Source organism: Aphelocoma coerulescens, chromosome 2, assembly GCF_041296385.1.
Source record: "Aphelocoma coerulescens isolate FSJ_1873_10779 chromosome 2, UR_Acoe_1.0, whole genome shotgun sequence".
Lineage (NCBI taxonomy): Eukaryota > Metazoa > Chordata > Aves > Passeriformes > Corvidae > Aphelocoma > Aphelocoma coerulescens.
The window spans coordinates 117,385,578-117,410,103 of record NC_091015.1 but is presented as its reverse complement, the minus strand read 5'-3'; the positions used below and the strand labels follow the sequence as shown (position 1 = coordinate 117,410,103).

At 38.2% G+C, this 24,526-nt stretch overlaps 1 protein-coding gene across 2 annotated transcripts in view; it reads right to left on the bottom strand.

The window, feature by feature from the left end:
* The window catches only part of MYOM1 (myomesin 1), an 84,082-nt gene extending 60,400 nt beyond the window's left edge, over positions 1-23,682 (bottom strand). The window contains exons 1-6 of one of the 2 annotated variants that reach the window (XM_069004546.1): positions 23,531-23,682; positions 19,541-19,987; positions 11,245-11,382; positions 6,418-6,628; positions 4,499-4,656; positions 804-896 (exon numbers count right to left, since the gene is read on the bottom strand). In XM_069004546.1, the coding sequence (XP_068860647.1) occupies positions 804-896; positions 4,499-4,656; positions 6,418-6,628; positions 11,245-11,382; positions 19,541-19,926 (986 nt within the window). In that variant the 5' untranslated portion in view covers positions 19,927-19,987; positions 23,531-23,682. The remainder of the gene's footprint in view (positions 1-803; positions 897-4,498; positions 4,657-6,417; positions 6,629-11,244; positions 11,383-19,540; positions 19,988-23,530) is intronic. The other variant, XM_069004547.1, reaches the window with a different exon arrangement.
* Between the last annotated feature and the right edge of the window lie 844 nt (positions 23,683-24,526).

Here is a 24,526-nt window from a genome sequence, read left to right as displayed (position 1 = left end):
ATCTGGGTAAAATCTATAAAGTAAAAGCCTGTGAGACAGACATACTGGACACTGAACACCGGATGGATTGTAACCATTACGTTTTTCTTAATGTTAAACCTCAGTGTTTAAAATAAATGTCTCTTTTCAAATATCACAGATTTGAAATTGGGAATGCAGTATAAGTGGGAAAAACTCTCTGATAATATTAATGTCTAATTTACTGTCTTCTATGAAGAGATGCCTAACACGGAACTTGTAGAAATGGTAGATTTCAAACAGTATTTTCAAAGGGCACCTGGCAGTATATCAGTTGGCAAATCCAGGTTGTTGTTGATTAGGCCTCATGTTTGCAATGTTTTTAATGCAAAGTGAGTGCAAAAATTTCCCATCTGGAAGATGAGTACTGTTAAATATCTTTCTTGTGTGTAAGTGAGGATATCTCAGGTCTGTTCCTCATGTCAGTAAGAATTGTGAGTTTTGCTATACTTGAAAAACAGTTAACTCACATGTTTTTACACGTTTAACTGTACTCATCACCAGACAGATGGAAAAAGTAATCATAAATGTCCCACGTTGCTGACTCAGCCATAAATAGAATATCCAGATAAATAATCCAGATAAATAGCTCAGGTAAATTTCATGTCCTCTACTGAGGTAAACTAGAACTGATTCAACATTTAGTAGACAGCATTCACCACAGCTGATATCACCTGACTTGATATCTCTTACATCCCCAAGAGGTATGTTCACATTTTGCAGGTCTCATTCTACAGCAACATTTCAGACCAAGCTTTTTGTTAAATTATTAAATATTTCCTTACTCGGTAATCTCCAGGGAGTGCAGCCCATATCGACTTTGAATGATATACTTGCCAGGGTGAGCCTGTACATCAATGGGCACATTATTTTTGTACCTATGGAAAAGCAAAGAAGCAGTATGTCACAAAGAGAAGTCATTCTATGCTTTAAAAGGTCAAGTGCTTGATATTTGAAGTAGAACATCAGCTTCTGTGTGTTTCTCCTAGATAAACTGTATTCTAACTCCCTGGGAAGACATTAAATATCTTTGGAAGTGTAACCTTTCTCTCTTTCTCTTTGACCTGCCCCAGGTAGATTTTATTCTCAAATTAAAAGGAGAAAATAGTCTTGAGTGGGATGAAAATCAGTTCATGTTACCATGAACTTCACGTTAGTACTTGTAAAGGAAAGGAGGAGTCTCATGAGCAACATCTCAGAGTTTTGTAAATTGCAAATAAAATTGCCTCCTTTCTTACTATCTATCATAAACATTTTGTTTGGTTTGCATATTTGACCTACTTTTAAAACCTTCATATACACAAAAAATGTTAGGTAGAAATTTAACTTATTTGCTTACTTGCAACTTAACAGTTAGACTGGCATACACTTTGACTGTTTTCTGGCACAGATAGGAGAAGTTTACTGTTCAAAATTCCCAGTACATCATTTGAAGGAATGAATGAACCAGTATGAATGATCAGTAGTGAGCTGGTACTGTTAATTTCAGAATTTATGTAGACAGCTTGAAACTCACATAGTGGAAGAACAGTGGTGCATGAGAAATTCTTCCTCTTCAATTGTTGCATAAAATATCACTCATTCTGGACAATACATGGTGCAATCAAGTAAATGTTTGAGTGAATCCTGTCTTAAGCAGGCATTGGAAATACGGAAAAAACTGGCAATAGAAGTCTAATAAAGAAATTGCCCTCTGAATTGTATTCAGTACATTTGGCATTGATTTCAGGTCCATAAAGAAAAAATGTTTCCTAAGAGAGTGTCCTACTTTAGCATAGCTTTCCTTGTTCTCCATGAGGTATATATATATAAAGGAAGTGGAATGATAAGGGATGATAGATAAAAGTATCTTCACCTTTTACTCTGACGTAGCTTAAACAAATCTTTCTCCTCACAACAGATAACTAGACAAAGAGGTTTGCTTCTTAATTTCAGATTTTATATTTTAAACCTTTCGTGATTTTTGGTCAGGAAAGGGAACTAGTCTGGTGCCAGTGGCTTGCCCCACTTCACCAAACAAATCAGTAATTAATGATTTTATTTTCACCAAGAATATTATTAGTTGAATATATCTCAAGATGAAGCTATATCCACAATAAATCTGAAAACTGTCTTTCAGCACCATCAGCGTTGTACAGTAAAGAATATTTTTCTGGCTACAAATATTTGGGCATAGTAATACACTGGGAGTTTTCCAAGCATTTAAGTAAGGACCATAAACCCCAATGCTTTTCATCCTGATCTTCCTCTCAGCAAAATGTCTGTGAAAAGGGGCTCAGTGCAGGGCAGTACTCTCTATTTTGCACATCAATCATTTGCAGAGATGCCTGACCTCATTAATCTATTATCCTGGCTTAGGCAAAGAATAATACATGAGCCCAGCAAGAGTAATACATTCACCACCACTCTTCACCTCATCTGTGAGCTGGTGCCCCCCAGACCAATCTGCCTGGGAACATCAGGGCATCTTTATATTACATCCAGTGTGTCAAATATTTTAGAAAAATCAAATAATGCCATCAGTTTGTAATATTTTCCAGGGAATATGAAATCCTGTAAACAGGACTTAACTCCACAGTACCTTTACATTTCCTCCAAAGGGCTGGGCAACCCTTGGATCCTATGGCAGCCAAGTTGTTTGGCAGCACGGGGTGCTGTGTAGAAACAAGCTTTAACTGAGTCATGACAGTAGCAAGAAGACTTTCACTTCTTTTGTCTTCATTATCAGGTTAGTAAAAATTAATTGATTCAATTTTTGCTTAATTATATTCATCTGTAGAAAGAATAGGGCTCATATTAGAAGGACCACTTGTTATTTCTGGAAATGCAAATTCCAGAGCAGCCAAGTCATTAGCTAATATGGGAGTGCGACCTCCCACTGTCATTAGGCACTGATAGTTTATGCTTTCTGCTACTGGTTTCAAATGTCCTGGGTTTTCCATGTGCTTTTTTTCTCCAAGGGAGTCAGAACAGCTGCATCAGGCAGTAAGCTTTTCTTAAGAGAATGTTCATAAAGCTTTGTAGTTTTTCAGGCACAGCATGAAAAGGTCTTCATTGCTTATACAAAGAATGACTGCTTGCAATATTCTACTGACATTTTGTTTGTAGGGCTGAATGAAAGCTGACAGATCCAGGTCAGCACTGTTCTATATCTTAGAGCAAAGACACCTGCTGAAATGGATGTGAACTCTTCTTTTTATTTTTCCATTAGTAGCCTGTGGCAAACTGAAATCCCTTTGGAACTCAGATGTACAGTAAAATGATGTATTAATTTCCACCATCCACATTTAGCACTTAGCTGAAAGGCTGTTTCACAGTGAGAGCAACAGCAGACAGCTGAAGGCTCAGTTTAACCATGTCAGGTTTTGGGGATAAGGTGAATCTCAACCAAAGTGAAAATGACCCAGCTCTTGAATTCTTGGGTAGGACTCAGGTTACAGAGCTGGATTACAGCCATGAGCGTAGCTGACCATCGCTTATATCCAGCTGAGACCGGATCTGAAGGGTTTGTTTGGAATCCTCTCCAGGAGGAACGTGAACACAGGGCACTTGCAACCCTTACAGGATGGGAAAACTGTGCCCATGCAGAGCCTGGCTATCAGTTGTCAGAGTCTAAGGAGAGAGATCAGTGACTTTGTGGACTCAGCTCTGGCCTGTTAACACGCCTCTTAGTAGCAATTTTTGACAGGCCCTGAGATTAAGGTTCTTAAGACCTAAATAAATGCAGAATCCCTTAAGCAATTCAAGTAGCAAATTGCAATATACGATTATCACGTAACATCTTGATATACTAGATGTTTTCCTTCCAATTCAGCATATTCTGGGATTCTGTAAAATTTTCCAAGAGACTGCAAAGCTTTCAGCTTATTTGGATGGTTCCAGATCTACTTGACATCATTGATTTCAAACACTTACAATGTGTCTGCTATGACTACATCATCATTATTGAGATTACACAGCATTGCCAGGGGATTTCAGCTTCATGGAGATTCAGTACTATAACTGCTCAGCTGCCAAGAAGTTTGCTAGTGACCAAAGCCTGCTTTAATGCTTCAGGGACATTAGTGTCATTTGTAGACTAAACACAACTATTTGGAAAACATTACTAGAGATAGTATGATAGATTAAACTGCTATTTTTCCCTAATCATTGACAGAAGGAATATATTTGATGTCTCTACTAAATAAAAAAAAAAATCTATGTATTCCTAGTGCTGTTACAAAAATATTTAAAATATTATTATATTAATTAATTTACTATAATAACAATATATAATTTTTTGTTATTATTATTACTTCATTTTAATTTTTTGTTCTTTTCCTGTACAATGTGACTTGAAAGGTGTTAGACAGGCCTGTCATCAGTGCCTGATTATTTTTTTTAATTTAACTTATATCTTCTCAGCAAAATGACTACATTCACTAAGATGACTTCAGATTCTGGTAAGTGGTGCCTTTCAGTGCCAGGGATACAAACTTACCATGTAACACGGGGTGCTGGCCAGCCAGCCACGGAACAATTGAATTTAACATTTTCCTTTTCCCAGATAGTGTGGGAACGAGGCTCAATGATAAACTCAGGAGCATGTAAGAGTTTATCTTGATTCAACTTTTTATGGAATGCCTGAGTGTCTTCTAGCTGGAAAAGAAACATTTTATTATAAATTTGATTATAACAGCAATTAGAAGTGGAAATTATTAACACCTTCTGCCCCCCCAAAAAAGTGCAAAAACCCCTGCAATTTTTATTTAAAAGTCAAACAGACATACTTAATGTATTTATCTCACCTGGACACAGAAAACAAAGTTTTCATTTTCCAGAAGTTCTCCTTCCAAAATAACTAGACTTGATTTTAGAGAGCTTTTCCCCTCAAAACTATTCTAAGTAAACTAATTTTCCACATTTAATTACCTCTTTATTATTTTAAATACAGAGTGAAGGTGAAATAGGCCTGAAACTCAGATGTCTTCCATACTTTTGCTGTAATACAAGACTGTCCATGCCTAGATCATCTCTGACAGAACTACTCTCAAACTTTTCCTCTTTCATCCTCCCAGGTAACTGGTTCAACTGCTTGACTAGCCACAGAGCTGGAAAAAACTCCCAATATGAATCTTACTTTCTGCAAACTAAACTATTTATTTTCTGCCTTAACTTTTGCAAATATGGAGAATTATAGGTCCCTGTATTCAGATTATTAAAAGAGGACTTTTATAAAATGAGCAAGACCAGTTTTCTTTACAATGGTTTCTCAGTCCTGGACAGGTTTTATTTGTCTTCAACATTCATCAGGCAGTGACTGTTCCTTATCATAGGTCCAACAGACTCCAACACAATTAAATAACTGCTCCTTATGTGTTACTGAAAATACTCTAGATTGGCATTTGTTTTACAACATTAAATTATAACATTTACTGACATTAAATCGACTGGTGTTAAATTTGTGACCTTTTATAACTCTCAGATCCTGAGGGACTTCTACCTAGCCAGGCACTGGTCATTTACTTGATCTTTTCCTTCTGTGTGCAGTAATTTCCATTGGTTCTTATCAAATTTCACCCTCACTGTTTCTCAATTTTTGAGATGACGTTGCATTTTTTACCTTGTCCTTGCAAGTGTTTATACCCTTTCCAACCTTATGTCATAAGGATATTTTATAAGCATATCACCAATTCTTCTGCTTAAAACAATAAATAATAAAATATAGTAATAGTATAGCATAGTAATATAAGTAGCATAGCAATAGAAATAAAGAAATACATTTGCACTTACATGTCCTGGCAGTCTGGTCACAACATATTTGTAACTGTGCTCTGAGTATTATTTTTTAAGAAGTTGGACAATAATGCACACAATTAGAGATCCAGTTCCAGATGTTCCTCCCTAATTTACACCTAATTTACACCCAATGATTAAAACTCCAGAGTGGACACTTTGTACAAGCTTGTTCTCAGGCCATAAAAGTCCAGAAATTACCCATTCACCTACTTACGACCAAAATATATAGATAGATGGATATAGATATAGGCACCTTTACTCTTTGCCCAGCAGCTGCCTTATCCTCCAGCTGAAGGATGCTGTGCCATTTAAATAGGTGTGGGCATGATCAAAGAGCCTTCCCTGGTCCCCTACTCTGTCCTTTTCTCTCAGCACAACAGAAACATTCCTGGTGTCTGCCTCAGGCATAGTGCCTCTTTCCTTATCCATTTGATACCTAGATAACAAGGCTTTTAAGTAATTCAAAAGATTTCCATTGAAAGTACTTTGGTTAATTACTACCATTATTGCAATTGCCTGTGGAGTAAGTCAGGGCCCTGGTGTGCTAGGCACTTTACAAACAGCAAACAAAAAAAGACTCCTTTTCTTTTCCAGCTTAAGTGTTCATTGCTACTCTTTTACCGTTTTCTTCATGGCCACACGTTCAGCAGACTCCCGGATCGCCACTTTCCTTGACTTTTTTTCATGATGCTCCTCTTCAGAAGTTGTCTTGGCCACCTTGCTGACGCTAACTCCTTCACCTGTGGCAAAAAGGTTCCTCTTGGCAACATATGCAGCACTTTCTTTAATTCTCTCTTCTTCAGTGTCTGTGATACCACTGATATTCACTTCTCTGAAAGAGTTTTTAAAAAGCAGAATCCCATTGGTAAATGCTGAGAACATGTTCCATTTGTACTTGCTACCAAATTAGCCACTACAGAGGCCAACACTCTTCTGCTACTACAGTCTCATATGTATTCAAAGCAGAAACATGGAGGGGCTCTGCAGAAAGACTGAGTATTTCACTGTCAAAAGTCTCGGCCATTTTCAGTGCCTCTCCCTCTAAACATGCCATACACATTTTCAGTTTAACCATTATCCTACTGTGTTTTTTCATCTCCATCACTATAAAGATGAGTGTAAGGCATAACCACAGATCTTCAGTTATTAACTTACAGCTGCAGTGTTCATACCAAGACTGCCAAAGGGGCAGGAGATAATTGTAGCTGTAAAACAATGTCCTCATTCGGGATTTATAAACCCCCCCATATCACTGTAGATAACAAAAAGTTCTCTTCTTTCATAGAAAATTCAATCCTATATTGCTTTCAGGAAGATAATTAAGGATTTTCTTGAAGCCTTCTCTTCAGGCTTTGTACAGAGGTGAGACACAAAGAACTCCCAGTGGGTGCAATCTTGTTTCCATACTCACATGTGGATGTACCATTAAAACCATATTGTTTTGGCACTGTCAGGACATTACAGCTGTTGTAGTAGTACATATACAGTGAGAGTTCCTTTGTGAGAAACAGGGGAGTAGAAACTTCCACAGGCATTAATGAGTTTGATTTACAGCCCTGGAAAGAGCTTGGGTTGATGTAATGATAAAGGTATACAGATGTAAAGCAGAAGGATTATAAACTTATGTTTCTATAGTTATAAGTAAGAATATGTACTGGGTGATATGGTGAAGGGTTTTTAAGTATAGTAATGTGATTTTATAGTTTAAGTTAAGAATTTAGATGTTATAATAGAAGTATATGTGTGTATGTGAGCTAGCAAGTTATTGGTTGTGGAACAGACGCAATGCAGTAAAAAGAACCAAAGGTGACAGGTTATAAAGTCAAAACAAAGCTTTGTGTTAATTGCTTATTGGACCAAAAAGTTATAAATTGCCATGTAACTTTGAAAGTTGTGACTGTCTTCAGTTAGGGCGACTTGTTACTAAATACACGGCCTCTGAGACTGATGCCTTGTTTGATTTCTCAAGTAATAAATCGTGATAACCATGACTGTCCCATCTCTATAATAAGGCACTGACGTTCCTTGACTTAAGAAGAAGCATTAATATCCTCCTGCTGAATTTAGTAACTTTAAGGGAATATTAGATAGCACACTGAAATCAAATTCTGTTTAAATTCTCATTAAGTGCCCGTCTTGCAAGCACTATAGAAACATCACCTCTGTTTCTAGAGTGCACTCAAGCACAGCCTCTCTTTTATCATAAAACACTTACTACTACTACAAAGCAAAAATATTAGGAAGAATGATGTTTTTTCTGTTTTCTTTAAGATTGCATTTGATAGCAGATCCCAATACTCAAAAAATTTGGATTAAGCTCAGAATTAACTGTCCAGCCCTTTATCTATGAAGTCAATTCAGTGAGATGCAAGACAGTCAAGCAGTGGAATGTGCTGTAAACTTAATTACATTTAAAAACTGCTGAAAAGACTAAAAATCTTACTTAAGAGTATAGAGCTTTGACCACCTTCAAACTCAACTTCCTGTGTTTCAGTCTCCTTTAAGAGGATGATCCTTAAAAATCAGTGGAATGATAGATTCCTTCCACTTAGGCACATGCCCCCATAAATATCACCTGAAGCTGCAGATATATGGAGGAGGATTTTGAAAAATCAGTTTAATGAATATGGATATGAATATAGCTATCTATATTCATTTTAAATTAATCCATGGCATTTTTCTTCAAAGGCAAACTGATACTATTTCCTCCTTAATTACAGTAGTTAAGATATCAGCAACTTCACAGTATGGACTGGTTTCTCAAGGCATTAAGCATCTTTTGGGAACTGATGAATATCCTCTGACTAATATAGAACTCATCCTAGTCATCTGCAGTTGTAATCCCCAGATGCTTTTGATCAACAGTATTAAATATTTAGATTTTCTAATAATTTCTCCCTGTTATACTCTTCCCAGATCAAAGAGAAACATGTTCCCTGAAGTGACAAATGCACTAAACCAGCAAACCATACCATTTAAGAATTGATTTTACAGTCAGGTCTCGAGAGTTTCAGTAGAAACCCCTTTTCAAACAGTTGCAACCCAATGCAACCCTGAATGGCACACACAAAATATAATTTTAAGGGTATCTGCCAACTACAGTCCTTTGGCATAGGCTTAGTGATTGCAAATAGTTCCATGAGCCACATTCAGTGGCTCAGACCACATTAAGGTCTGGGTGTTTTATTGTCTAGAATACTGTCTGGCTGTCCATAATTTTCTCTTGCAAGGATTAGCCCAGGTGTTTAAGAGGATCAGTTGCAAAGTGAATAATCTGAGAAAAGTAGCTTTTCTACAGCAGAACCTGAGGGTTCTGAAGTAGAACTAAATAATGGAAATGGTGACACATCGCTGAAGGTCACCCAGCTCCAACCAACTCATGGAGAGATGATCTTTATAAATAACTATTCCTTTTAACAGCTATCTTCCCATGGGAAACAACACATCAGTTTCACTGGCGAATTTGGGAATGACATATAGCATGCACATGGTTCAATGGGCTTCAGCTGTTATCCTTCAAACAAAAATAAATATCTGACAGGAATGTGGCATGCAACTTCTGCAGTCTTGGCATGTCATGAGCATGATACCAACAGAGGAAAGCCTAAAACAGATACCATCCCATGCCATGTTGGGTTGAGCACTCTGACAATCATCATATGCTCTTTTTAACTAATTTTTTTAAAAATTTTTTTAAAAATCCCAAAACAAAAATAAAACTTTTTGGATCATTTCAGTGGTAGAAAAGCACACACGACTTTCTGAATTGCCATATGCAAAAGGTAAGATTGATACCAACAAAAAAAAAAAAAAAAAAAAAAAAAAAAAAAAAAAAAGAATAACAGTGATGCAAGAATCTGACATATCTTCATATCTTTTAATGTATGATCCCAAAATATTGCACAGACACAAATAAATGAAACTATGCACCATCACATGGAGTTAGATATTATTGTATGCATTAAAAAATAAAATTAAATTATTTCTTAAGATTTGTTAAGATGTTAACATGATGTTTCTAAGATCTCAGAGGCCTGTAAAAAAGCTAAGTACTAATCAACAGTTGTGCTTTTCAACTATTGCCCAACACTATACATTTTACTTGTGTAGACTCAAGATACAATGAAAAGGAATGATATTTGTGCTTGAGGGCATGGGAGACAGATGATGGTGAGCTGCTACATAAGTATAAACACTGGCTGAGATGCAAAAGTAGTGAAGAGCCTTGAGAATATGTTATCTCAAGTTTTGTGTGACTGTCACATTTTTATGCGTTTCTGTCACAGAAGATACAGATGAAACTCCAAAACAATTTTTTAAAAAGGCAACAGTGTGTTTCTTAATGTTGGTTTGATCAAAGAGCAGTGAATCCAACACAGGAGTGTACAAGGGATGAGAAAAATTTACTCAAAGATAGTGGGAGGGAGTTAATAAAAACCAAAACTACTGGTCTCATCATAAAAGCATCACAAATGCTCAAAAGGCCAGAGCAATAACATCCTCCACTGACAAGTTGGAACTCAGTTCACATGAAACCACAAGTTTGGATATAAAGCAGAAGTGCCATTGGGTGTTGGTTAAGCAGTAGACAGAAAAGCACTGGCTCCCAGAAACAACTTGGAAGTGTCCCTTGAAAAATGCCGTGCTGCAGAGGAAAGACAAGTTGAAGGGAGGTTTCTGTTCAGCTGCAGGTAGACAAGAAAATTTTCTCCTGGCCTCTAACCAGGAAACAGTTTTCCACACTACACCCCAATATTTATTAATCTGAGCAAGTGACTATGCTGGAACTGCTGGAGACTCGTACTAAAATCACTATGCCATACCCCAAAAAGGGCAGGGGACCTCTTTGCTAATGTTGGTTCTGGCTTCCACATAAAGTTCGCGTTCAGCTTTACTGAGAACACTTCTGCAATAAGGTGTATTACATCAGTAGTAACCATGCAATAAATACCACCAACACGTGAGATCAGTATGAATCATTACAATGGATTTGAGAAAGCATTTGGTTTTATTCCAGGTTTTCCCTGTGCCAAGGCAAGATATTAGCACGTTGTTTCATTGTTTCTATGTTTAATGCTTGGTCAGAGACATTTGATTACGGAACAAGCCTTCAAACAAAAATAATAAGCTAAATAATGTGGACAACATGCTTGCCAGGTTCCATATAAGCAGAGTTATAATTATATTTTCATTTCATAGAAAGTGTCTCTGACAATGTGTTGTAAACAAAGTCCAGACCCATGGGTTCATTTGTCCTGGCTCTGGACGATCAATGTCGGATTTTCTGCCAGTCAGTTGACTTCTCTTTGTCTTTTTATCACTCATGTGAAGTGCAAACTATCACCATAAGATCCACGAGTATAAAGACAGATTAATGGATTTGTTATTTTATAATTTGTTAATAAAATGTCAGAAATAAGATACCAAACAAAATGAAAATTAACATACCGTCCTGTGAATATGGGCACTGAGTAGTCTATGGCTTCATTCTCTTTGTCCTCTGATATCAAACTCTGTTTTGCTCTCTTTGCTTTGGGACTCATCTTATAGGATTGATCTTCTATCATTAAGTTGGAATTTTTCAGTCTGAAATAAAAATTATATTATTAAATACAGGAAATAAGCTGTTAAGAAGCACTCCAAAACACAATTAAAGTACTAAAATTTTTTTGCTGTCTTATTTTGTAATCAAGAATTTACATTTTTAATAGCTATAGTTTCAGAGTTATTAAACACATAACTAAGTGTACTTTTCACAATCTCATCATTACAAACTTACCACTGATGCCCCTTGATATTAAATCTAAATAGATAAACAACATACCCAGTAGCAATGTACTTTTAATAGCTTTTGGTTTGGGACTTGGGGAGTTTGTAATACCCAGTTTTGATAGATCCTGAAGTCACTGAGACCACTGGGTAATTCTAGAGATTGTATCTGAACTCATAACCTCTACTTTTCCAAAATTTACCGTCCTGAAATTGTGTGGTCCTGAAACAAAATGGTGGTGTGCAAATATATTCAAAGTAATTATGTGTTCAAGTCTCTCTACAGAAATTGTAGGGCAGTGCACTGCTCAGAAACCAGTGCTGTCATTCCCACTGCTCTCCCACATCACTCCAATCCATTGGAAGAGAAGGGTTGAGCGAAGTAACACTGTTTAACATAGCACAGATAAATGGAGGATGATGGGAAAGGAGGACGAGCTTCCCCCTGTCCTCACCAGCCTGGGAGGGATTCTGAAGAGTATGAAATGTATTTGAGGCAATCATTTTAGGTTAATTTTTAAAATAGTTACAAACTGTGTAAACAAAGCTCCAAACACCTGGTCCTCCTTTGCCAAAGCAGCACATCTTTAATTCCCATATCTATGGAGTATGCTAATTATTTGTCAGCCTTATAAATCCCCAAAGTGTCTATTCACCTGTCTTGCAACATCACCACAGAAAATCACATGTGAGTCTGCTTTGGTCTGGGGATTTGTCTACACAGTATGAGCTCCCTGCTTGCATGTGCTGATAGAGGAGCAGAATTATGGTTTCTCAGCAAGGCTCATTAGCCCTGACATGTGCCTGTACCAGGGATAACCTGCTTCCCACACCCTGGATAGCTTACACTGGTGTCTCTACACAGCATGCTGCACACATATATCAAACCTCGTGCTAACACTGGGCCCCTGGGAATGTTACACATGCATAATGTAATATAATATTATATCCTTGGGCTAATGTTTTCCTTAGGCTGTATCCCTGCAAAAGTACCACCACCAACACACGAAGAGTGCTTAGTTTCCAAAATATGTGCCAGTAATCTATCCACTGAGACTGTGTGCGAGAAGGCACAGGTCCACTTTCATTCTCCCATCTTTCCTTCCTTCATTGCTCTGTGTCCATCCCTTTGCCCAGAATGAGTTCTCTCCCTACCCAGTTCCTGTTAAATCAGTCTCCCATTCTCTAGCTCTCTTGCTGTCTTTCTTAATGTAATTGCTCTGTGCTCCCCAGGTGCCACCATGGCCAAGCCTACAGCACTACTGCCAAGAGATGCTCAGTACAGGGGGTGAAAGCAACCATACACTGCTTCTCCTTCCTTCCTTCTCTCTCTGTAACCTGGTTTCCATGCAAAAGAAGGCACAGCCAGTGAGGGCACACCACAGGACTCAGGCCAAGGGTTTTCCATGTCAGGCACCACTGGGTCAGCCAAGGCACAGACCACATCCACAGGAGAGAGTTGCTGTGGGCTCTGGTCTCCGACACCAGGCACTGCCCAGGACAGCCAGGGATGGAGGGCAAGACAGGCAGATCCAGCTTTAGGGACAGAAATCCAAGCAGAGAACACTGGGGAGCAGGCCAGGCAGAGTACAGTAAAAACAAAGAGACACACTGAAACAGGGTGTGCAAAGGCCTCACTCTTGGCTTGGAGAATGATGTGGTGCAATCACTACAGCAAGCCACAAATGCACTAGGAGAACTCATCAAATAAGTGATGAGAAACATCACAGGCAAACTATTTTCATTATTTTTCTTAATTGAACTAGAGCCTGTAAGGAGCTGCAGATCTTTACTTAGCAAGTGACTTTTATTTTTGTCCTATTTTAAAATGGGTCAAACCTGGAATTTTGACTCTGACTGCCATTAGATTTCCTCAGAGCTTTAGGCTGAACCTGTTAGGAGGCCACTTGATTCCTGGTTGTTTCTAGATCAAGAAGGATCACAGTACCAATTGAACTTAAGTTAAAATGTCAAAAAGTTTCTATTTTCATAAAAGTAGTTGAAATGTGGTGAAAATTTCAGCTCAGGCATTTACAGCACTGTTAATTCCAGACCAACACATTAGTCCTAAAGGAGAGTTTGGCCTTGCTGTCAGTTTAGTTTTCATTTAAGGTCCAGATTACACACTCATGTAGGGAATTAATAGTTAGCATATATATCAGTTCCCATCACTCCCTGCTAGGCATTTTATTGATGTCTTTCCTGTATGGTAGTGGGGGTTTCCTATCTTTCACTTACAACTCTCTAAAATTATTTGAAAAGGTAAGAATAAATTGTTATAGGTTCTGTTTGTTTGATGGCTGTTATTTTACTCAAACACTCTAAGTGTTTGAAGTTGAATGTCTCACCTTCATGACCATATCAGAGCACCCAGCTGGTGTTTTCAGAGAGATAGCCAAAGTCACTCCAAAATGTTCTTTAGAATTGCACTGCATAAACCAAGAGATGAGTTCAATAAATTTGAAGCAGCAGAAAACATTTCTCTTTTCCAAATCTTATCATTTGTTTCTGTTCTGGCCGAGCTACATGGAGGCTAGTAGAAACACATATTCAAATGGAGCTCTGAGAAAACAAGTTGAACACTATTCTATCATGAGGTTAATTTCCCTGTTTTCCTTTTGTGTTCTTACTATTTCTTCCTGTGCAACACAAAAAAACAAATCCTGCTTAAAAACCATTATTTAGGTGGCCCAAAGGAGGACTCTGCTTCTTGAACCAGATTCTAAAATCTTGCCCTTTATTTTAAAACGTTCCAACCTTTTACCTGATATGTGGAACAGAATCTCCCCAGAGGAGAAGGAGCAGGGTATCAGTGCTCTCTAGTTTCATAGGAAGGAACAGTACCATGACCTTTTAACATCTTTCAGCCTCATTTGATATGCCCAGCTAGCATATGTATATTTTTTTCCAGGTCAGATACTATCTGTACTGGCTTATCAAGGTTGGTGACCCAAGCCTACTGTCCTCACTTTAGGTTGGTTTTCAGCATGTTAAAATATCAACACCAGCATTTTTCTAGTTTCTCAGTAGAGTCACTGAGTTGTAAAAGTCACAGGCATTGTCCTGTAGAGATTTAAAAAACAGATGCTATTAACTTTTCCCTCTAGCCCAACAGAGGAACTAAAGAAAACACTGTGCAGGGCATCTGAAAATCCCAAAGAGGTGTTTTGTTCTGTTCTGATGTCTTATTCTTAGACAGAGAATATGTTGGCACTGCCCTTGTTTCTGTGCCTGAAGGGACAGGTTTCCCATGCTGCACAAAGAGAGTCTGCACCCAGTGGATGTAGAAATGTGTTCTGGGATCAGACCACAACACCCTATTCCTTAGTTATTTCACTCCTGAATGAAAAGGAACAATGTAAGCTCTTTTATACCTCTACAAAATCATGTATCTTGTCCTAAGCAGAAAGAGATGATGGTATACACAATGGTTGCACCAGTTGTACTTGCTGGAGAAGCTCCATTAGCCACAAGGCATTTTCCTGGCTCTCTTTTAGCAGCTGCTTCTTTCCTAATATGCACTATTTTAACTTACTGTAAATAGGAGATAGTGGATTGGCAAACCCAGTTACAGGAAAGGAAAAAAAAATATTTTCAGAACAGAACTCTTTAAATTCAGCCTTTAAAAATGAGAAGTACTTTCTTGTGACTATATTCATTTTGAGTTGCTGACAGGTTTGTCACAAGCCCAGGCAATATTGCTGGCAATATTCCCTAACACAGCTTCCACAACAATTTTATTTGAAGGGGAATTGTTTCCACATAGCAGGTCTCATTAAAACAATTTCCAAGCTTGGGGATGACATCTGGAAGCCAGCTTCTTAACTCTCACCTATAATAAACCAAAGGATAAGCAGTGCCAAGACCATGGTCTTCTCATATTTCTGGAAGTGTATTATTTACTCAGCCTTGTCCCGATCCTGGTTACAATGTTGCTCAGAAGAGCATTGGCTCTCACTGGCAGCCTAATTAATTGCAATTTAGAAGGTCATCTCTCCTTCCTTTTCTTGGTACACCTGAATTACACCATGTCTTCTTCGCTGTTTTGCTTGACCTGCAAAATACACGCAAATGCCTGAGCCACACCAGTAACTTCTGTTTTCCCTCCAAGCAGGTGTCTGGCCCTTTGGGTGACAGATAATCTGTCTGTGACACAATGGGATTATCTGATACTGCTAGACAGGAAAATAACACATGGAAAAACAGTGAAAGTTTGAGCAAAGGCAAATCACTGAGCTCCCACAAAAAAAGATTTAAATGAGTTTAATCCAGCAGTCCGGTTTGACAGGCCTGTTGTGCTATAAGCAGCTTTGGCAGATCGGACTGAAAGCTTCTCAGAAGCACACGGAGGATGGAGCGCTGCTGTGGAAGGTTTTCCCACAGAAGCCAGCTTTCCCATGCTGGCAGCCCCCAAGGATTGGATGGGGAAGAGGATGGATGGCCACAACATCAGCTTGTGGGAGATATACATCCCTCACCTGTACAGAGCCTCACGGGAAGCAGCACACGTCGCTTTTCCTGCCTCTGCTGAGGCCAAAGAAAAAGTGCTTGGCTAGAGACAGCCCCATGAGCTGGTGGGGAGGGCTGGGTGTGAAGAGGCAACCTCTACGTGGTGAGATGCTCTTCCTTTTGGGAGCCCAGATGTCTGCACCTTTGCCCAACTGCAAAGCTTCCGTACTTGCTCTTGATTTTGCCAGTTTTCGTTTCTTTCCTTGTACTTCTCAAGCTGTTGTGGTGTGAAGAAGATGTGGAATGTGGGGGACAGGCCACTTGCACATGGAAAATTTTTTGTCCTCCTGAAAAATCAAGCTGTGGCTCCTTCAAACTGCCTGTGTCCACACTCCGGCAACGTTTTTCACTCAAGTGAGGCTTCAACATCAGAGAACTGGGTCTGGGTCAAGGTCTTGCAGGTCACTCAGTTCCTAGTCCTTCTCCACTGCTCTCCCCATGATAAATTCCTCACATAGCACTACTGCATGCCAGCACTCTTGCTTCATGAACACTTTTTTGTACTGTGACTACAGAAAAGGATGAGACTTAAATTTTGCAAGAACAATAAGTTTAACAGAAGCTACTTTAGATAAAAATAAGAAGTGTCCTGAATAGAAATTTAGTATTTGAGTTTTTCTGTTGGGATTTAGGGTGTTTTTCTGCAAAACTATATCCGTTATGCAAAAAAGTATATTTGATGGTCATATTCACTGATATGCAATCATCAGTTGTTAGCTGAAAAATTTTGTTTGGATTTGGATTTCTGTGTCGATTCTGGTTTCAAGCAAACACTACTGTTGGGGTCATTTAGGTACAGCATTTCAATTCAAGGTCTTTTCTACTTCTAGAAAATTAGAAGAGTTTGAAGACTCTTTTTTTTTTTTTTTCCCTACACCAATCTTTTCATATGGATGAAAACAGAAAATCTGATTTTCCTAATATGTTTGAGTAACACTTTTTGTCTCCACATTATCCCTTGAAGGGTTTTGGGTTATCTGGGAAAGCCAGCACAAATTTGGCAAGAAGTCCTTCAAATTTGAGCTAAATTTAACCATAGAATTGCATTATTTTTCCACTTTAGCTCTTGCAAATTGCAGAAATATGGGCTGCAAAAAAAGAAATAAATACCAACATAGAGGCTGTATTAACCATAAACCCTAGTTAAATATTGAGATTTTCATTCAGAAATATTGTCTCCTGTGTTAATTAAGTTTTGTGTAAGACAGATTGGAATCACATCTGTCTAATCTTTAGAGTCTTAGGTAGCAGCACTGAATTTCTCAAACTTCCAACACAATGACAGGATCACAGAAATAAAGACGTTGCAGCTGAGACATTCTTATCTCTGATCAATCTATTGGCAACTCTTGTACAGAGCATTATATATGCAAATATGCTCTTTTAAACCAAAAGCTTTTATCTCAAGCAAAACCTCAGGAAACCTGGAAATATTTTAGGTTCTCTCTCAACTAAGCAATTTAATTTCCTTCAATATTACACTTCTTATATTAGAGTTCTTCTTAATGAAAATATACAGGTTTTAGAAGAAACTCATATGACAACTGAAGTGCTTGTGACTGGGACTCAGAAAAGGGTTTGTTTAAACAATAATTTTTCACATCTTGAAGTTCCTTTTTTTATGGGAACCTTTTCTCTAAGAAGAAGGAGGCTTTGGCTTGGGGTCAGCTATAGAGTGCAGGCACAGTTGCATCACTGCAGAAATTTGGGATATCTTCCCCTACCCAGCTCCCTTTGGAAGCAAAACCCTCAGTCCCAGCACCTCCAGTTTCCTATTTTTTCATTATAAATGAGATTCTCACTGCTTCGTTCAGTGGTTAATTATCTGCACAAGTAAAATTCTTTCAACAGCAAAGCCTGGATATGACCCAGCCTAAGACAATCAACTACAGAATCATAGACTCATTAAAACCTCTAAGATCATCAGGTTCAACCAGTAACCCAGCACTGCCAAGCCCACACTTAAACCATGTCCCTAAGTGCCACATCCACACATTTTTTAACACTTCCAAGGATGGTAATCCCACTATGTCCCTGGTCAGGCTATTCCAATACCTGACCACCCTTTCAGTGAAAAAATGTTTCCTAATTTCCAATCTAAACCTCCCCTAGTGCAACTTGAGGCCATTTCCTCTCATCCTGTCTCGTTACCTGGGAGAAGAGACTGAATCCCACCTGGCTACACTCCTTTCAGGCAGTTGTAGAGAGTGATAAAGACTCCTCTGAGTGTCCTTTTCTCCAGGATAAAAAACTGTAGTTCCCTCAGCTCCTCCCCATAAAACTTGTGCTCCAGAGCCTTCATCAGCTTTGCTGCCCTTCTTTGGACACGTTCCAGCAACTCAATGTCTATCTTGCAGTGAGGAGTTAAATAAAGTCATTCACCTGGGCTGTAACAGCCTGAGGTTCAGATTCCTGAACAAACCCTGGCAAAGAGATTGGACCCTGAACCTCCTGAAAGCCAAGGGAAGGCTGAAATCACAAGGTATTGTTTACTGTGGTACATGTAGTCTTTCCTTCATTGGTTTTGGCCAAGATTTCACCATTATCCACAATCCTGGGAGGATATTAAGTTTTCAAAATTTAAATTTTCTGGTGGACAAGTTTTGGTAAGTTCTGCTAATGATACTCTTAATTTTACATTAATACAACAGCGAGCAGATGTTTAGGGCTGTAATTTGTTGATCATTTGTTCCATTGCTAACAGCTGCCCTAATCTGACTTTAATATTTCCCTAATTTCTGTAAATCTCTGAGATATATGCATACAAATAATATGAGACTATTATATCAAAAAATATTCTGCTAATGTAATTTCTTGAGCAATATTTATTATCTTAAATTTAAAAAAACCCCATGGCAGCTAAGCATAGCTGCTCTTCTCATGCAAGATGGACACTTAAGGTTATTTCTACTTTGGAAATAGTATGCCTCAACCAACACACAGTGTGAAAATTTCAGTTTCTTGAATCACTCAGCACAAAAGTGAAACTATTAGGCCAAAGAAGAATTAATCATGTATGGACACATCAGCTCAAACTTGCATGAAGATCTTTGAGTTCTTTTACTCCTCCAACCTGGCCAGATAAGAGACAGCCTCAATCCAAAAGCTGTCTCAACTCTTCATATTAAATTCAGCTGTATTAATATGGCTAAACAACTTGGAAGGACAGGTAGCTCATGCCTAAGCAGTTTGGAGCATGAATGTCACCATTCAGCCACATCAGCACTGCCAGTGCTATTCTTATGACAGTCCAACCTTCACACATGGATTTGTCCAACAAACTAAGCTGACCACAGCCCTTCCCATTGCCAAAGCCAAGGGAAAACACCAGACCAGGAAAACAGATTAACACCAAGTTATAGAGAAACTTTATGTGGACAAGGAGGAGAGTTTTGCCATTGTTTTCAATGGGAAGTGGTTGGACATACTTGCACCAGAATGCTGTTTTGAAGACGGATATTCTTACCCAAAATTGTAGGCTTCAGATCCCAGCCGGTAGGCTGCAGCCAGCTTGTTGATGGATTCAGATCCATGGCTGTAGGCAGCTGAGCTGGTGCTGAGGGACTGAGAGTCGAGGCTGTAGGCAGCAGATCTCTTACTTTGCATGGCAGAGTGGTCATAGGCTGTGGATCCATGACTGTAAGCTGCTGAGGAGTCAAGGCTGAAGCCTGCTGCAGACGAGTGGCGATAGGCCGCGGAGCCCCTGGCGTAAGCTGCAGATCCTTGAGCATAGACGGCAGATTTGCTCTTTGTCTCCTTTTGGTACTGGCTCACAGTGGACGACAGCGCTTTGTGGCGGTACGCACGGTCATAGTGCTCGTGGTGTCTTTGGTAGAAAGGTAAAGACATCATGGGTGCCTTTGAATTTTGGGTTTCACTGCACTTTTCTGAATGTAAATAAATAGGATGACGTCTGAAAAAGAACAGGCCAAACATAAGGACTATTGCAATGAAAACGCCTGAGTTAGCATACAAATAATACACAGCTTCACACAAACTAACACTGAACTTGAAAAATCAACTGCGATGAATTTAGAGCTATCTCCTTATTATGTGATTTAGACTTTCAGACAGATTCATATTCAGGTTTGAAGATGCTCACATATCACCTGTCATGACCAGAAACCTTTGCACTGTTGTGTCTGTTCATTTGTAGTTGGCCTCCCTGCTACTGCAAACTATTCAAGTTTTATGTGCTCACGTATTACTGCAAACTAATGAAACTCTGTGTGTCTGGCTTCTTCAGAGGTAGTGTAAATAATTCTGTTCAATTACAATAGAGATAATAAAGTAATAATTTTTTTTAAAGGCGTGAGTAAATCCAACAAGGCTATAAAGGCTGAAACAAAAATATATGAACATTTAATTTGTTTTTGTAATTAAATTTTCAGATTGAATTTAATGTTCCATTTATTATTACAACAGTGAATTAAAACACGAAGATTGAGAAGGATGTCAGTTTTTCTCTAAATGTGCATTACAGTGATTGTTTTGTATGTGATACCAGGGTTCAATTTAACAGGGCTTATTGCTTTTTATACTTTTACAGTTTAAACAGGGATACAGTCTGTATGCAATGGGTAAAATAATACCATGCTCCTCAATCCAAATCCTTTTTTTTAAACCTAAAATACTATGTTCAAGACTGCCAAAACCCTTCCTCCAGACAATAGGCCCATTTAAGTTTTATTTTGCATGACATCGGTAGGTGGTCTTGTGGTCACTTGTAGTACAAAATCTGATCAGGTGAGAAGTAGTTCCCCTCTCAAAATGGAATGAGAGTTGAGTACAGAAAGAATTTCCCTTGTTTGTTTGTTTGCTTGTTTTAAAACCAGCAATTCAGTCATTATTTTGCTTTTGTTTAATTTTGCTGTGGTTATAACTGACTTTTCTACTTTGACATGCAAGCTTGCCTCAAGTAATCCATACGATAACCTTTCTTTCTCTTTATTTTAGGCTTACATGGCTACTAGGATTGACCCTGTAAAAGCAGCTGACTAGTAACAGAACTTAGCTACAATGAGGAAATATTAAGGATTTAAAGAAGATCCAAAAACAATGGTGAGAGCTGTTTGTTATTGTTTTGGGGTTTTTTTAATATCAATCACAACAGTGGGAAAATTGTTCTGCTTCTTGTTTTCCTCATATTAATGAAAAACAATGTAATGTTTGGATGTAAAATACACTTGCAGAACTGGAGAGCAATCATGACTTCATGAAAATCTAGATATGTGATTTGGGTTGTCCTGTGCAGGGGCAGGAGCTGGTCTTTGATGATCCTTGGGGGTCCCTTGCAACACAGAATATTCTATGATTCTGTAATTTTTTCCCTGGTCTTTAAGCTTCCTAGATTTCAGTCCTTGGATTTTTCTCTAGTATTTGGTTCTGATAGCAAGTCAACAAATTTCAAACTATTCTCTTTGACAACTGCTGAGGTATTCACCCTAACCTAGGCAAATTATGAAAAAAAAAACCAAAACCACAACCTACCAAACCAAACAAAACCAAAAACGAAGAGGAAAACTTTCTTATATTTTAGGGCTCTCACAAGGAAGATGCTCTTTGTAGGACAACTGAATAGATCATTTAGTCGAAGGATGTCAACAAGGAAGACACTCATTCAGAAATTCTTTATGTAAAAGAAATTGCTGATATCTTGACCACAGTGAAACTATGACTTCAAGGAGACCAGATTATGCGTTTACTTTATTTTTATCTGAGGAAGAAGGAGAAATGGGAGTGTTAGTCCATTGCTCCCTAAGGCAAAAACTGATGTTCCTTTTTAACTCCCTTATTCCTCATGCTGGCTATTTTTTCATGTCAGTCTAAAAGAATGCAATTATTCTGTCTAGCATCCTTGTTTCTGATACCTGTCAGTATTTTGTGTTGTTACTTATTTCACTGTTAGCTACCAGTAATATGTAGTTCCTCTTAATTTCCCTAGTTTCAGAAGATTTTTTTCTTCATTTTTCTTCATTGCCTTCCTCTTTAAGCTCTGCAGAGATAGGTTTAGGATTTATAAGTGTTGTGGTCACTGCTTAGGAAGATTAAGGCATACAGAAGAATACTGTCTTGCACACTGAAAGGGAAGGAACATGAGAACATCCTGTTTTCCTTCTGCAGAGTACTACAGTTTGTCTTCACCAGCTTTATTTGAAGTGTTGGCTGGCTTCATCATTCATACAACAGCCACAATGCTAACAGCCATTCAGCTCAGGCATTCCCACAGCCTTCCAGGCTTCAGTGTACGAAAGGTGATCCAAAAGTATAAAGCGCTGCATGTGTTGTCCATTAAGAAGTTAAGTGAGGCATTTCATTTACATTTTATCAGACTAAAAGAACAACTTAAAATGTACAAATGAAACATTTTTCTTCCAAACATAAAAGGTCGGCATTTCACTGTCCTCAAGAGTAAAAGTCTATGATAGGAGTGAGGATAGCAAGGCAGGCACTGAGCACAAAGTCAGCTCTCCTGGTTAAAATCAAAGACCAACACTGACTCACACCATGTAAAAGGAAACTCCTTTCATAGGTATTTTATCACACTATGAGTTATGTTTTATATTTCCTTTGAAACATCACGGATTGCTCACAGGCCAGGATGAGCTAGTTACATTAGTCTGATCAGATACAGTAGTGTGATGCTATCGGAGATGACAAGTAATGCAGAAAATTCTAAGGACTTTGCTCCTCCTTGGAGCACTGCCTGATTATCAGATTGACTCCCATCTCGTAAGTTTTATCCATACTACCTGCACCCACTTAGACTGCATCCACTAACCAGCCCCCTTCAGTGTGAGGGCAACACTCCCTCCCAAGATCTGTGTAGCACTTCATAACTTCTGAGCTTGGCCAAAAAATATTAGTGGCCATAGTTAGATGAATTTGCAGTTTTTGGAGCTATATTTTAGCAGCTGTTGAAATGAGTATTTAAAATTACTACTGAGCAGACAGATAGTTCTGTACTTGTCCATAGTTCATAGCTACACATTAAGGGAAGAGATTTTGCTGGCATTACCTCTTGTGCTGTTTATCAGTCTGTGTAATTCTTTAAAGATCTACTTCACCAACCAATGAAAACAGTGAAATAGATTAAAAAAAAGAAACTCTTGTAAGCACAGAAAAGATAACATCTTATGCAACAAGAAAATATTTATGTTATTTAAACATTCTGTAAGCCCACAGGAGATTACCTGACAAACTCCTCCTGTATCTCAGTAACCCATGCTTCATTTGAGAGTACTGTGACAATATGCAAAGATAGCTGAGTGAAAATAAAAGAGCCCTGCACTTCTTTCTTTTGTTTCACAGCTGAACCTTCAGATGTCTTCAGTTCACATCCATAAATCCCTCAACTGCTGAGCTAAGACGAATAAAGGGAGCTACTATCAACTTCGCATTACAGATTCAGATTAAAAATAATTGAAGCCTTCCAGCATAAAAAAACCCCACTTACCAGGATCCAAATGAATGGCAGCAAATGGAAAAGCCCCAAGTGGATGAATAGCACAAAAATATAGCAACAATGAAGCCAGCAAAGAAAGAGGCAGTTAGGACGAGGGGTAAGGACTGGACTTCAAGGTCCAGAACAAAAATAATGCCTGCAGTCAGTGGAATGTCAGAGCCCCAGTCCATACCTTTTATGGCCAGGGGGATGCTATAAATATACCATCGAAGAGGGAGAGAGACAGAGACAGATACCGATACCCTGTACTATCTCTGTGCAAAGACATGATGACGGCAGCTTCAAACTAAAGCAGATACAGAGTTCTCCCTTTAAAATATCCTCACTAAATTCTGCATAAAATCAGCATTCCAATTGAAAATTATTTCTAGGATTTTTTTTTTCCTCAGTTATATCAGATTTAGGAGAAGAGAAAAAAAAATTTGTGTCATGAACCAGAAACTAGGAAAGACCAATCCCTGTATTGACCTTTGCTATGGTACAAGAATATGAACATTTTATTGGTTCCTTTTTTTTTAATGCCAAGCCACAGTACTTGTAATATAGATATTTCAACTTAATGACAGACAATCTACCAAGACTCTCTAAAGTCATACAATGACTTACATTTCAATAGAAATGTATTTTCTTTGTTCTGTTGACAGTGTTACTTTTTTATCATTTTCTTTAAGATAAAATACTAAATTAAGAACATGACCTCATGAGGCATTTAAATAGATATAAACAATGCAGCTTTAAAATCTAACTTTTTGTTTCTAAATTAAACAGTATTCCCTCTAGGAATAATTAAATGAGCTTGTCCTCTTTCATTTTGGTCACAGCATTCTGGCACAAAAATGAGTAATCAGTGTGGCTGAATATTACATCAGAACAACTTCTGTCGTCCAAGATCTAATAGGTGGAATGCAGTGTGCCTTCATTGTAAATACAATTTTCCTCTGCACTGTAAAAACAGCTTTCAATAAAGGTGATTTGTGCATTTTATTT